The sequence below is a fragment of the Penicillium nucicola genome (assembly GCF_028828085.1).
Source record: "Penicillium nucicola strain IBT 29836 chromosome Unknown utg000006l, whole genome shotgun sequence".
NCBI classification, from domain to species: domain Eukaryota; kingdom Fungi; phylum Ascomycota; class Eurotiomycetes; order Eurotiales; family Aspergillaceae; genus Penicillium; species Penicillium nucicola.
In genome coordinates, this window is record NW_026643130.1 from 1783431 (window position 1) to 1798023 (window position 14593).

The window sequence follows — 14593 nt, forward strand, 5'->3', positions numbered from 1 at the left end:
CACACATCTCACAATGCCTCCATTGAGGGATTTCGATGAAGATTCGTTTTCACTGACAAATATTGAACACGAAATCATGGGTACTTCCACACGCCGTGTCGACGAGCCCGAGCTTGACTACGATATCCACACTTCAACCCTCGACCAAGCCTTCCCTGATTTCTCTCAAATACAGACCTCCGAAGAAGAAGGAGAGGAGCTTACCGTCAGCGATATCGAGATGTCTGTCGAATTGGGACGCGGTGCGGGCAAGGCGGGACGCGACGACTCGCGAAGCTCTGTGATGAGCTTCGAAAACAGTGTCCGCTCTTCTTCACCTGCAATTCGCGTCGAATACCCAACACCACAAAAGCCCAGTACGCGCCCACAACGTCGCGCTATGAGTGAAAATCTCCGAAAGAATGCTCAAGTGCGGCGAGCGACCCAAGCGCAGAAGGAAACTATGAGTCCGCAAGTATCAAAGTCCCAGCGCGACCAGCGCCGAACATTTTCAGATATGCACGCCAAAGTGCGTGACAACTACGATGGCTCTTTCCTGGGCGATGAACGCCCAGCCCCAGTTTCAACAAAGACGCGCTCGACGCGTTTCGGAAATGCCAACACCTCGCAAGAGATCGCAGACGCCGTTGAGCGAGCTTCGCGTGATGCCTATGCTAAGGAGCTGCGCAAGTCCACATCAGGTACTCCTCGCAAGCCTAGTGCCAATGCAGTCAACAACAATATTGGTGATACTATGACCCATCAATCATTCCTTCTCCCTGACCTCCCTAATATCTCCGAACTCGTGTCTGGTGTGTACGAAGATGGCACGCCTGTCTATAATCGCCAGGGCAAGATGCGCTCCACTCGGTTTGTTTCACCACTGCATGATCACACCGAAATGTCTCTACCCCATGATCATTTCCCACTGGACGCAGTGCCTGTTCCTGAAGATGAAAAGGCCTTGTTCGTTTCATTGAGACTGCTCCAGGATAAAGTGGCCGAACTGAATATGTGGAAGTCTGATGCCGAAAGGCGAATGGAAAACTATCGCCAGGAGAACGCCTCTCTAAAATCGAGCAAGACCCGCCACTCAGTCAAGTATGATTCGGAGGACAATGAGCACAAGAAGGGATCTAAGCGTTTGGCGAATGAGAATCAGAGTGAGTTTTCTTGTGATGCAGGTTGAGTTATTTAGCTAACGGTTGGGTACAGAATTGGAAGCAGCCAATCTTGAATTACAAAACCAGCTAGACATTGCCGATCGAAAGGCTCAGGTTCAAGAATCCGCCATCAAGCGTCTGAATCACGAGAGAGAGTCTGCAATTTCCCAACTTGGCGCAGCTTATCTCGAAAATAGAGAACTCAAGACCGATAATGAGGAGTTACGGCAGGAGAATGCGGATCTCAAGTCCCAGATTTCTCGGTCTTCGCACCGCAAGAACCGCGAACAGGACACCCTCGAATCTGAGGCTAGCTCGACCGTCTCCGATGCCGACGACAGCCAGCTGTACACTGAGCGCAGCGCTGACATGAGTCGCAGCACTAAGGATCTCACATCCAAGAGTGCTCGCTCTCATATCAAGAGCAGACGTCAGGATGATTCGCGTTCTAAGGTGTCTAACCAGGTGGACAAGGAGATTCACCGCCTCGAGAAGGAACGGGCTGATGAGGCTCTTTTCTCGATCGAAGTGCCCACTCCAAGGCGCACCTCGGGTTCCAAGTCCTCGAAGCCGACGACTCGCACAGTTGAGGCAAAGAGCTCCCGGAAACAGCCCAACACTAGCAAGCAGCGCGTCAAGCGCGTTGTGGTTGAGGATGTGAGCTCGCCAGTTGAGGTGACTGAGCAGACAAAGGAATCTTCTGATGCTGATTACACCTTGTTGAGTGTCATTGATGAACATGAAATTGCTCGTCTGCGCAAGACCCTGGAAGAGGAAAGACTGATGCGCAAGCAGCGCCGCTCAAGTATTCCCAAGGAAAGCAACCCCACAGAGACTGTCAACTCAACCAGACAGAGCATATTGAAAACTCCTGCTCCTCGCAAGTCGTCCATTCGCGAGAGCAAGCCAATCATCCCTCGTCCAGCGTCTGCTGCCGGTGATATCACCACTGGCTCAAGAGCAACCACTGATGGAGAGACGAGTCTTACCGTTCCAATTGTGGAGCGTTCGAGGCGTCACTCAGATATCTCCTTGCCCCCAACCACCCCTCTCAAGAAGACACGTCCTGCTCCTGACATGACCTCTGCCTTCATCCTTCCTGATATTACTCTCCACCACGCCGACTTGGCGGCCAACGACCCATCGAAGCTGCCCCAGGCTACTCAAAAGGCGTTGGACAGCCTTGCCCAGCACGACGGCAAGAACTGCACTGTCTGTCATGGCCGCTCGAATGACAATGAATGCAACCACGAGCCAGTCAAGGTTCCCAAGCCTGTTCCAGTGTCGGAGCGCATGCCTAAGCCCTCAGTATACAACGAGGAACCGACAATGCGCCCATCGCAACCCCCTGCCGTCGCCCTTGCCACCGTTCTCAAGAGCCTTGAGGACGAACTCTCTCACCTGAAGATGCAACTGGCAACCTACCAAAGCGCCTTCAACAAGCTTGACGCATCCCTCGGCAAGCGACCCCGCAAGGCTCTCCTCGAAAGGATCGACAAGCTCCTCAAGGACGTCGACATGAAGTCTGACCAGATCTATGCCCTGTACGATGTGCTCGAGGGCCAAAAGCAAGACGGCCACGAGATTACCGAGCAAGAAATGGAAATGACCCTTGAATCTATCGGTATTGATTTCGGCGCATCCCACGCACCGGATATGACAGGCACCACTGACAAGTCCTCTCGTCACACTGATCAAATTGATCTTGATGACGAAGAGGATTTGCCTTGGGAGGGTATTGAGAGTACTACTGAGATGACTGGACATCTCTCTATTCGCGGTCACTAAATTGAGACTGATTCTGTTGCATGGCATTGCGTAGCATTGCATATCGATTTTTCCCTTTCTTCTGGGCACTTTGGTGCTACTTTTTTTTGTTGTCGCATGGTGTTTGGATTGAATCTGTATGTTTAAGTGGTTTGGACTGGATAATTCATTGTTGGGTAGTTCTTGATAGCCGATGTCCCTGTGACCTTCAAAACAAAGTCTTTATTTATTTCTCTTTGAGCTTGCTACTTGTAGTTGAATTGAATGTACATATAGTAGTTTCTTCATTCAACTGACCATGTTCTATACTTGTTTACAGTTTGGATTTCCTTGTCCATAAAGTGACATGCAAATTTCATATTTTAGTCCAGCCTACCTAGGTTTTTATCGGTGGCCGACATGACTGGTAAGACATGATAAAAAAAAGGAAGAAAACGCCATCGCTATGCCCCGAAGCTTCTTGAAGCCTTATTAAAGTTTAGTCCCAATGCAGGCCAGACAAGAGCACCGGTCACTATGCAGTATCCTCTCCCCCAGTAGCAGCAATAGCAGCAGCCTCAGTAGCCACAGGCTTAGAAGCATCTCTCTGCGAGATCTCCTCATCTACAAAGCAACTCAAGCCCGCGAAAGCCTCAAGCATTGTCCGCGAGTAATACTCGCCCAGATCGAACCCACCAGCCTGCATCCGCGTATCTTGCCGAATAGGGTCCAAATAAGTGGAGGGATAGTACGACTGCAAGGAATAGTAATCGCGCTTGTCGGGCACATACCCCATGAAGGGGTCGTAGGGCTTCTCCGGCTCGGGCGTCTTGATCTTGCGCAGACCTTTGACAAGCCCTGTATCTGGTGCACCGGCGCTCTCCATAGCCGAAAGACCGCTGGCGCCGCGCTTGCCTTCTGTTCCGCGCAGTGCAGCTTGTTTCTGTCGGATACGTTCCTCCTCGCTGCGTCTTGCGGAGGACTTCTTAAGAAGGACTTTGTGGCCTTCACGCGCGATGGCTGCGGCATCGGTTGATGAGCCCGAGGCTAGTCGGGAGAGGAAGTCCTCACGTCCGGCTTGGAGTTCGCGGCGCTCTATTTCGTATTCTTGGCGTGCGGCTTGTCGGCGCAGTTTGGCTTCTTCTTGTTCGAGCGTCATGCGTGCTTGGAATGAGTGTGCTTCTTCGACTTCCAGGGCTTGGTTTGTGCGGATTGATTGCATGTTTTCGGTTGCGTATTTTTGGAGTTGGGATTCGGTTTTCGCAACGTCGATGCGCGTTACTAGGTTCATGATTATCTCTTCGCGTTGTTCGAGGAAGTCGTCAAAAGCGCGTTTGGAGTCGAACTCTTCTTCGCGGCGGTTTAGACTAGAGATTTCGTATGTTAGTTATCCATATGCTGAGGCTTCTCCGGGTACAAATGAACCTACATTTGCATCACGCGCCGCCGAATATCTACTTCTCTCTCCACTCCGATATCCTCGAACGTCTGCTTGCGGAACTTGTTCTTACGCAAAGTCTTGCGACATCCGGCAACGGGACAATTCGAGGGACCTCCGGAAAAGATGCGGTCCACGCATGACTCGCACATCTTGTGGTAGCATTCCGGGTTGATGAGAAATCGCATATCGGGATTCAGGTATCGCGAGGATTTGCAGACGGGGCAGACCTCTGAGAAACCGAGTCAGTATGACAGACCTAAAAGAAGCTCTAGAGTACTAACCGTCATCGTCCCGACGGGACACGGCATCTTTTGAAGCCATCGTGAGGACGTTAAGCTGAAGCAAGAGTGAAAGTGACGTGAGGACGAACTGCGGAACTCGATAAGCACGTGCGCACGGACCACATCTTCAACTCATCTTTCGGGACTTTTTTTTTTTTGCCTCCAAACATCCCGCCTTTCCCTTTCTTCTTCACAAATTATATATCCTGCGTGAAGCCATTCCACGCTTTTCAATATGGGTGTTCCAAATCACAGCCTTGACGCTCTCGAAGAGCAGCGCCTCGCGCTCGAAAACAACATTCTCCAACTACAGAAATCGCTTTACCACTGGCGAACTTGGGAGGCGGAATACGACGGACTACGCGAAGAAATCGGCAATTTGGACGATGAAGCCAGTACAGATGATTTTCTCAACGTCGCTTTGGAATTTGGAGGAACTCTCGTGGACGAGAAGGAAATGCAGGCGATACTTGGGTCGCAAGGTGTGATGCGGTCTCGCGGACAAGTGATTGATCTTCTGGGCCGACGCATCGACTATGTGAAGCAAAATGTGGCGACTATGGAGAAGAGACTCCGGAAGGCCGAGGATGAGCTTTTTGCCTTGGACGCAAAGGATCAACCGGTGCAGGAGGGCGCGGAGTTTCCCATGCAAGAGATTATGGAGGAGCTTGACGAAGATGGAAATGTTGTGTCGAGCTCGATCAATACTCCCGGAAATCAGGCATCGGAATTGTTGGATGTGCTGAAGAAGGCTGGTGTCCAGGATATCCCGGATGCTGAGGAGTCGAAGATTGCTGTCACCCCGGCTGAGGCTACAACCGAGGAGACCGTGGGTGAGCCGAGCAGCACAACAGCTACAGGTCAAACGAACGGTTCTTCGAGTGGTCAGACTGTGCCTCTTCCGTCAAATGACATTTCCCGCGAAGATCTCGACCTCAAACGCCCTGTGTCTGTGGTAACCCCCGAGGACCGCCAGCAACCGCCTGTCACTGATGTCGATGAAACCGCAGAGGATGCGAGATTGCGCCGTGAAATGCTCCAATACGGCATTGACGAGGTGGGTGCAATTGTGGCCGAGCTCGAAATGGATGAGTCCGGAAGTGAGGTTTCCTTCGACGAAGACTATGATTATGACTACGATGAGGAAATAAATGAAGACGAATATGGCCGCTCTCACACTGCACTTCCCAACGATTATCACCTACAAATGCGAGAGCTTGAAGCCAAGCTCAACGCTCGGGGTTTGATGAACATGGGCAAGGATACGCAGACATTCCCTGAAGAAGTCCAACAGGAGATCGAAAATCCCACTGTGGTTGATACCGAAGGCGACTCTACCTCGAAGGAAAAGAAGCCAAAGAAGCGGGTTGCTTTCGCCGATGAGCTTGACATCTCACCAGCCCCAGAACCCCATGTCACTGCCGAGAAGATTTCTGCCCCGCAAGATGAGCCTAAAGTGCTCGCTGATTCGATTGTTGAGCGCACAAGTCGTTCTCAGGAACCGCCTCGGCCTACCCCTTCAGGCCCTAAGAAGACTTCCCGATTCAAGAGTGCTCGCGATGCCGCACCAGGTACTCCAAGTAGCGACTCTGTAACTTTAGGCGCTACCATCGCGAACCCGTCAGAAGTTACAGAAGCTCGAATCCGCAAGCAAGCAAACACTGCTCCATCCACAGCACCTCCCACTCTATTCCCTGCCACACCCAAAGAGCCCAAGCCTTTCTCCGCGCCCATCACCGACATCACCGAGAATGAACACAAGCCCTACACGCCCAAACCTCCTCAGGATAGAACACTGGCGGAGAAGGTTTTCGAGCGTCAGACCACACCCGGAGCTGCAAAGGCACCAGAACTGGACCACTACGACGAAGAACTCCACCAAAAGCAGATAGCCTCTGAATTCTTCCACATGCAGAACCGCATGTCTGGAAAGGGCAATTCTCAATCCGAGGAAGGGCAGGTTATCCTGCCACCCGATTCGGAGGAGCCAATCAAGCGTGTGAGCAAGTTCAAAGCGTCGCGTATGGCTTAGTTCTGAATAGCATGTATTGGATTAGCATAGATGGTTATACGTATTCATGTGAAGTTACTTATAGAGATGATATACATATTGCATGCCACAGCTCCTGCCGTATTCACTTCGGTCGTAGACAACTATTTCAGTAGTAGGCTATAACGTTAGAAGGCAGAAGAGTATACATCGATGAAGTGCAATCCACACATCTCTGCATTCGATAGGAGAAACCAATAGCTTCGCAGACGTCAAGTCCAGACCAACCAGGCATTAAGCTGGCAGATATAAGCTTACTGCCACGCTGAAGATCGTCACGCCTCTACGTTGTCTATGCTGGTAGTTACTGGGATCGTTACGATCAGATAGACCAATACTGCCTGCCCATAGCCATCTTCCTGAATCGAGCAAACGAAGCAAACGCTTTCATCACATATAATCACCGTATTTTCTTCACTTCTTCCTCCTTCTTCTTCTTCTTCTTCTTCTTCTCTTCTTATCCATGTCTTCTTGTAAATCCACACTTCATGGATCCTACTGGCTTGCCATGGAGGCCCCTGGATGGGCATACCTTTCTCTTCTTAGAGGACTATGGTAACGTTCGTCTGCTGGATTACATAGATTAAAATGAGAGAATTTAGAAGACTGTAACTCTTCGCTTACTTCCCTCCGGGGGTGTTCTGCAATGTGCTCGTTTTGAGTTTGGAACTTTCTCAACATTACTTGTAGTACCTGTTGACGATGTGATCTTCAGTGTTGATAATGTCGTTGATGTTGTCGTTGATAATGACATTAATCAAGCCGTCAACGTCAGTACCAATCATGTCTACAGCCCACCACCTCAAGCAAACTACGTGTTGTCACAGTCCCTCATCGCCATAGTTTTAATTTTGATATTTGAATGACGTACAGCTCACTCCAAGCTCCAAAAATACAATCATTAACTCATAAGGCATGCAACGGCCATAACGAGCAAGTCAAAGTCATGCTCACGTAGAAACAACAAAAGAGGGAGAAAAAAGCATCACGTCCGAGCTCAACAAATGGATTACATATGCATACCCAGGTCTCGATGCCACATGCACAACGCACCTAGGCGAAAGCCTAGCCCGATGAACAGCAAATGTACCAACACAGCGAAGAGCTGTGCCTGGACACTTTGGACTCGGAGGGTCAATACTGCTGAAAGGAGGACTGGGTAGAGGACCCAGGGGTTCACGGTTAGGGGCGAGCAGGGGTGAAGAGTTGAGACGACTTTGATGAAGAAGAGAGAGAATTGCAGGGTATGAGATGATGGATAGAGGGTTGTTAGAGGGCTTAGAAAAGGGAAGCGGCTTGGTGGTGGTGGGAGGAGATGGTGGTGAGAGAAAGAGTGGGATTGGGCGTCGATAGAGGACTCTTCTTGGGTTCCTCGGGTTGGAGATAGTGGTGGGGAGGTAGAGTAGCGGTGTCGGACTACGAGGTCTTGGTTTGGAAGGAGCAATGGACTATCTTCGAAATTGGGGTCCTCTGTCGGCTGTGAGCTCGCTGGAAGATTACTCGAGGCGTCAAACATGGAGTCGCGTCGGAAGGCCGTAGACGTGCGAGGTGTTTTCTTTGCTGGAGAAAGGGCACGCTCGATTGATGGCTGCGGGCTGTCCACGGGGTGAATTCGAGCACCTGGAAGATCGGGACCTGCCGAGCTGGCCTTTCTGAAGCGGAAATTGTCATTTCCGTTGGCATTGGCGCCGGCTTGTATACCGCTAAGTACTTCCTCGGCTGAAGGGCGGCGATTTGGGTCTATGGAGAGAAGACGTTCAAGGAATTTGTATAGTTTCTCCGGAAGGTCGGGCCGGATTGCTCGTGCATGGTCGAATCCAGCCCAGCTGGTGATCTCCGCGCGGAGCTGGTCCAAGTCTTCTTTCTCTTCGTTGATGATGTCTGCGTTGGCATATGGCAGAGCTGCAAAGCAGAGGAAGTAAAGAATCATTCCCAAAGAGAAGATATCAGACTTGAAGGTGAAATTCCCGAATGGTCCATTGGGATATTCCTGTCGAAGAACTTCCGGTGCACAGTATGAAAGGGTGCCCGTTGCACCAGTTGATTTGCGCATTGCATTCTGCTGTTGTACTTCACCAAAGTCGCTGACCAAGACCCTAATACCATCACTAGTCTCATGGAGAAGACAATTGTGTGGTTTCAAATCACGATGAATATAACCATTGGCATGAAGGTAGCGTAGACCTGCAGTGATATCCCGGAAGAAAGAGTAGATCTGGTCCAGTTGAAGAGTGCGAGGACCTCCTGTGCCGGCTTCAAACTCGGGTTCGCCCTTTGATTTCCGCCGGAGACGGTCCTTCAACTGCTGGGCAGTCGTCGAGGTCTGAACAGAGCCACAGATGTAGTTGTGTAAGTCGCCAGCATTACAGTATTGCTGTAGGATAAACGCGCAGGCCACACTGGGGCCGAAGTTGCTGATTTTGGCATTTTCCAGCCAGACATGACGGTAAGACACGAGGTTTTGGTGTGAAAGATGCTGTAATAGTTGGACCTCGCCAAGAACCTTCTCCAGCCACTCATGGTCGTCCCCGACGGGTACACGCTTGCATGCATAGTCGCCAAGAGAGACCCCATCCAAGACGTGCTTTACTAGTAGTACCACACCTTTTCCACCCTTGCCCAGGATTCGTTCCTCGACAAAAAATCTTTTGAAATAGTCCGGACTAAATGCTGCAGAGGAGATTCCTTGGGGCCCGGATGCAGGTTGAGAACGGGGTTCGTTGAGCGGTGTCCCAGGAAGCGCAGGTTGGACAAGGCGACGGTGTGGGGAAGGAGGAGATGATGAAGCAGCGGAGCCGGGGAGACTATTGTTGAGCATGCGAAAATAATTGGGATTGATGAATTCTCCCTCCGACTCATGATTTCCACGGTGCCGTCCCCTGCTACTGTCGCGCATAGGACGGTGGCAGAGCGGACAGTTGGCGAGCTCTACATCGTCATCGGTGTCGGCCGTATTGCGGAGAACGAGCTGCTGCGAATCGCGGTCGAAGACAACCACGGAGTCATTGTGCCGCCTGATATTGTTAGATCGGATAGAAGCAAGGGGTATGCATCACTAACAGCACAACATCCAGGTTTCCTCCATTATAGGGAACCATAGACATATTGTCTGGCTTACTTGGTGAGGGGATGGCGCTGCAGCTCTGATGACGATGGGATCACAGGGCGGTGAGAGTATACAAAGCGACAACTATGAAGTGCAGTGAATTCCACGAGTTCTAAGGGATTTCAGCGATTTATCTAGAATGCTCTGAAATATCCGAAGTTCTAAAATTGACCAGATTCAAGTGAGGCATCCAGTAAATGAGGCAGAGTCGACTGGGATCCCCGAGGCTGAGTGGGACCCCGAATGGCAACCGCGGTTGACGCTTAAGCTTATCTCAGATCTTCAAGATTGGATCTTCTGTTGATCTTCAATCTTCAGTCTTCAGTCTTCAGTTAGTCTTCAGCTAGTAGTGAGCCAGTCAACTTCCAAGTGACCATCTCCACTCGGTCTTCGCATCCATCATGGAACGAAAAAGCTCGTCGCCAATGGCCCCCACCTTCATGGTCTCCGCACCAGGGAAAGTGATCGTCTTCGGCGAACACGCAGCAGTATACGACAAGCCAGCCATAGCAGCCGCAATCTCACTGAGATCCTACCTCTTGGTGACAACCCTCTCCAAGTCCCAACGAACCGTCAAGCTCAATTTCAGAGACATCGGCCTGGACCATACATGGAAGATCGACACTCTCCCCTGGGATACATTCCAACAACCAAGCAAAAAGAAATTCTACTACTCGCTAGTGGACTCACTGGACCAAGAGCTCCTGGAAGCAATAAAGCCCCACGCAGAGGCAGTGTCCAAAGATCTCCCCGAGAAACAACGCAACATCCACATCCGATCCGCAACAGCCTTCCTCTACCTCTTCCTTTCCCTCAGCTCCCCAGAAAGTCCAGGCTTCATCTATACTCTCCGCTCAACGATACCCATCGGCGCCGGTCTGGGCAGCAGCGCAAGCGTCTGCGTCTGTCTAAGCGCCGCCCTCCTCCTCCAAATCCGCACCCTCGCAGGACCCCATCCAGACCAACCGCCCGAAGAAGCAGAGACCCAAATCGAGCGCATCAACCGCTGGGCCTTTGTGGGCGAGCTCTGTACACATGGCGATCCTAGCGGGATTGATAATACCGTGTCGGCGAGTGGGAAGGCAGTCGTATATCAGAGGAATGGTGCAACTGCACCTACCGTCACGCCTCTGGGGAAATTTCCCAAATTGCCTCTTCTCTTGATTGATACACAGCAGGCACGCTCGACAGCGACGCAGGTACAGAAAGTGCGAGAACTGCGGACTAACCATCCCCAATTGACAGAGTCGATTTTGACGGGCATTGGGCAGCTGACGGCTTCGGCGTTGGAGCTTATTACTACTCCCGGCTTTGGTGGTCCGGATAGCATCTCCCAGACTCTCGAACATCTGGGGACGTTGATCCGTGTGAATCATGGATTCCTGGTTTCACTGGGCGTGTCTCATCCGCGTCTGGAGCGAATCCGCGAGTTGGTTGATTATACGGATATTGGATGGACGAAGTTGACGGGGGCTGGAGGTGGTGGGTGTGCGATTACGCTTTTCAAGTCTGATGTGCTGGAGGGCACTGTTCAAGAGCTTGAGCGGGATCTTACTGCTGAAGGCTTCCGGATATATGAGACTGTGCTTGGGGCGGATGGGGTTGGGGTGCTTTGGCCTGCTGTTTTCCGGACTGAAGGTGAAGAGAGTGAAGAGATTGATCAGGAGAAATTCGAGAATGCGCCTGGGCCTGGAGGGATTGAGGAGCTTGTTGGAGTCGGGGTGCAAGAGAATCGTGAAGGGTGGAAGTTTTGGACGCGGTATATTTAGTAGAGAGCTTTGAGCTTAAATGATTTAAAGTTTATTTGACGCGTAGAACGACATCTAATCTATCAAGTTTGATCAAGTCCCACCACACGCATTCCTTCACCACCGCAGAAAAGATCTCGGATATTTCAGACTATATCACGAAGCCAAGGTCGAGATGGACATAATGGGCATAGTTAGGTGGGCTGAATCTAGTCAATTGCCAAAAGCCACCCTCAAGTACTAAACCACCATATGTAATACCATTAATAAGTTAGTCGCAAGTTAGCGCTTTCTGAGGATCGTACTTTATATCCAATTTCAACTCCAATATTGCATCGGATAAGTCATTAATCAAATAAATTTGCATTTGTTGGGCTTCGAGGCCACTCGGTACGTAGTTTTAATCACATTTACCTGAAGTAGCAAAGGAGCTTTGAAACTTCTAGTCTATCGTATCCCTCAGTAAGTATATTTGAATCCAATCTGCCCTTCAATTGGCTTTCCACCGGCAGCAACGCGCTTGTTTGCCCGGTTGAATTTCAGTGTCATTGCGCCCACGATAACGACAACCAAGGCATTGGCGAGCATGGCACAGAGCAGACCTGGTCGATAGTTGGGTGCATCTTGAGCGCGGAATACTGTTGTTCCAATGATTCCTCCGATACTTCCTCCGCCGATCAGCGTCGCGGATGTAAATGCTCGTTTCCATTGTCCGCGGATATTGTTGCTGAAGCAGGGAAAATAAGTTAGAACTTTTTGCATGATAATACAGGATTTGTTAAGTAGTAAGTGATCTTCTTACCTCTGCCATGACACAAGAGCTGGACAGTTTGCGTTTGCTGTAATACATTATTAGTCAAGACCAAAATCCAACAGAATGACCGAAGCATGTCAACCAACTCACCAGCGATAGTAGCCAAGAAAACACCAAAATATCTGGGCGCTGGATCTTCAAGATATCCCAATAAACCAAGTCCAAGTAGTCCCATGAGTGCATTACCGGCAACGACTGGACCACGCAAGCGCCATTTATCGGAGTAAACAGCCTGGACGTACATGACGATGGCGGCAGCAACATAAGGCGGCGCAACAAGACACTGCGCTTTTGCCACGGAGAAATGCATACTCTTCTCCAGGATGATAGGGAGGAAATAGGCAATTGAGTAACTGTTTGTGGTTGTAAGCATGTAAAGGGCAGCATAAGCCCAGACCTTGCTATCTTTGCCATTGGCCAGGTATTTGCCCATGGAGAATGGCTCCACAGAAGCATCGGCTCTGTCATTTTCGATTCTGGCAATGACAAACTGTGCTTCGCGTTCGTTGATGAAATTCCAGGACTTTGGGGCCCGTTCGGGGAAGTCGACTAGGAAGACGTAGGAGACGATTCCGAGGATGCAGGTTAGGAGACCTTCGATCTAGAGCCAGACCACGGTTAGAGATTATACAGTTTTGGGGGAAAGAGATGTATGGCTTCGTACGATGAAAATCCATTCCCATCCAGCTTTGCCGGCTAATCCATCCATCTGCATCAATCCGTAGGCCAGGATACCACCGAAGCCCGAGGCCATACTTCCAATTAGGTAGAATGTGGCATTTCGTTTCTGGAGCTCGTAGCGTGGATACCAGGTACTGAGGAGGTAGACGCTGCCAGGATACATTCCAGCCTCTAGCGCACCTAGAATGATGCGCAGGCCGGCCATGGTTTGCCAATTTGGGACGAAGCCAAAGCTCTATGTGAGAGTGTTCTGTTAAGAGGGAACAATTGAATGCTCTCATGGGAGGCTCACCAGCATGACAGCGCCCCAGACAAGCACAATACCCGCAATGAATAGCCGGGGCCCGACTTTGCGAATGATCACCGTGGCGGGGATCTGGAAGATGGTATATGTGATGAAGAACACTAAAGATGTGATACTGTAGCCATTGTTGGAAGCGTTCATGTTCAAGTCACCCTGCATTCTAAATTGAGTTAGTCGAGTTCATACCAGTGAATTCTGTACGGTTGCAACATACCCAGCAACAGAAGCAGCCCCAAGATTAGTCCGATCCAGCAGACTGACACAGTACAGGAACCCCAACGTGATCACCAGGCGGGTGTCAATCCGCCGAATGAGCTTCTTTTGCTCATCTGGACTGAAAGATGCAATGATATCTGCATGCTGCAGGGCGCCTTTCTCGGTATCTTCAATGTGAGCTTCGTCGGTACTGATGTCCTTCATGGTGATAGTCCTGAAGTGCCGAGACAATAATAAAAGAAAGGAAGAACTGCGTCTGCATCGTAGATATATACCAATTGCGGGGTTGTAGCATTGGCACTGACACTGACTGTGTCCACATTTGTTTCCACATTTTCTCCGCAAACGCATGTTTTGATGCTTTCCCGAGGGCTACGATCTGGGGTAGATCGGCCTGATTGGTTTGTTAACCTCCGGTGGAAAGTTGAACTGGGATATGCACCGTTGAATCTTTTCCACCGGATGTTAACTTGTGAATGATATTGCATCACTTGCCTTTCGATATATGTAGACTTTCCAGGTTCGATATATATCCAATGAGGCTTCGGCTATATGTGTAGCGCTCACGTACAGCGCTTCGATATACGAGCTACACGAGGTGCTTATTGCCAATCTGGCTTAATTTGGTAAATATGACCTTTGGCAGCATTTCACTGCCTCCATGGCATTGAGAAAGGATAACGGAGACCTCCGCGATCCCTTGGCGTCAGACATCTCCGTCATTTGGCCGATTGCGCAGGATTGATTCTCTTATGATATGTCAGATGAAAGGTAACGTTAAAGCGCGCAAGGTTCTCCTTCAAACAATGATATAACAAGCATCCTGCGCCTGCTGATATGGTTGGAGATTGGCGCAGACGCGACGCCGTGCAACTGGGTGACTGAGGTTGGGATCTGGTAGATTGCCGTTCTACCTCGGCCTTCACGGTCTTGGCTATGGCTCAAAGCCTTGGTAAGCCTTGGTTTCTACGAAGATAACACGGTTGATACTTGATCGGCGAAGCAAGCTGCGAGAAAGATATAGCGTGGTGACAACAATTACTCAGTGGCTTGAATATATTACA

At 50.3% G+C, this 14593-nt stretch overlaps 6 protein-coding genes across 6 annotated transcripts; 3 read left to right on the plus strand and 3 right to left on the minus strand.

Moving 5' to 3' along the window:
• Positions 1 to 13: 13 nt before the first annotated feature.
• On the plus strand, positions 14 to 2930 carry N7511_006681 (uncharacterized protein; the record flags this gene model as incomplete). Its single annotated transcript, XM_057129058.1, has 2 exons — positions 14 to 1142; positions 1195 to 2930. The coding sequence occupies 2 exons, from the start codon at positions 14 to 16 to the stop codon at positions 2928 to 2930; spliced, it is 2865 nt and encodes a 954-aa protein (XP_056983614.1).
• A 493-nt stretch (positions 2931 to 3423) lies between these two features.
• N7511_006682 (TFIIH/NER complex subunit TFB3) lies at positions 3424 to 4650 on the minus strand (the record flags this gene model as incomplete). Its single annotated transcript, XM_057129059.1, has 3 exons — positions 3424 to 4255; positions 4318 to 4558; positions 4611 to 4650. 3 exons carry the CDS (start codon positions 4648 to 4650, stop codon positions 3424 to 3426), a joined length of 1113 nt encoding a protein of 370 aa, XP_056983615.1.
• Positions 4651 to 4845: 195 nt separating this feature from the next.
• N7511_006683 (prefoldin-like protein) lies at positions 4846 to 6642 on the plus strand (the record flags this gene model as incomplete). The annotated part of the gene is made up of 1 exon (XM_057129060.1): positions 4846 to 6642. The coding sequence occupies one exon, from the start codon at positions 4846 to 4848 to the stop codon at positions 6640 to 6642; it is 1797 nt and encodes a 598-aa protein (XP_056983616.1).
• Positions 6643 to 7669: 1027 nt separating this feature from the next.
• N7511_006684 (protein kinase IKS1) lies at positions 7670 to 9794 on the minus strand (the record flags this gene model as incomplete). The annotated part of the gene is made up of 2 exons (XM_057129061.1): positions 7670 to 9674; positions 9721 to 9794. Coding segments are annotated over 2 exons (2079 nt in total), but the record flags the coding sequence as incomplete, so codon positions are not given.
• Positions 9795 to 10167: 373 nt separating this feature from the next.
• Positions 10168 to 11535, plus strand: N7511_006685 (uncharacterized protein; the record flags this gene model as incomplete). The annotated part of the gene is made up of 1 exon (XM_057129062.1): positions 10168 to 11535. One exon carries the CDS (start codon positions 10168 to 10170, stop codon positions 11533 to 11535), a length of 1368 nt encoding a protein of 455 aa, XP_056983618.1.
• A 438-nt stretch (positions 11536 to 11973) lies between these two features.
• Positions 11974 to 13733, minus strand: N7511_006686 (uncharacterized protein; the record flags this gene model as incomplete). Its single annotated transcript, XM_057129063.1, has 6 exons — positions 11974 to 12241; positions 12317 to 12353; positions 12419 to 12929; positions 12993 to 13244; positions 13302 to 13473; positions 13528 to 13733. The coding sequence occupies 6 exons, from the start codon at positions 13731 to 13733 to the stop codon at positions 11974 to 11976; spliced, it is 1446 nt and encodes a 481-aa protein (XP_056983619.1).
• Between the last annotated feature and the right edge of the window lie 860 nt (positions 13734 to 14593).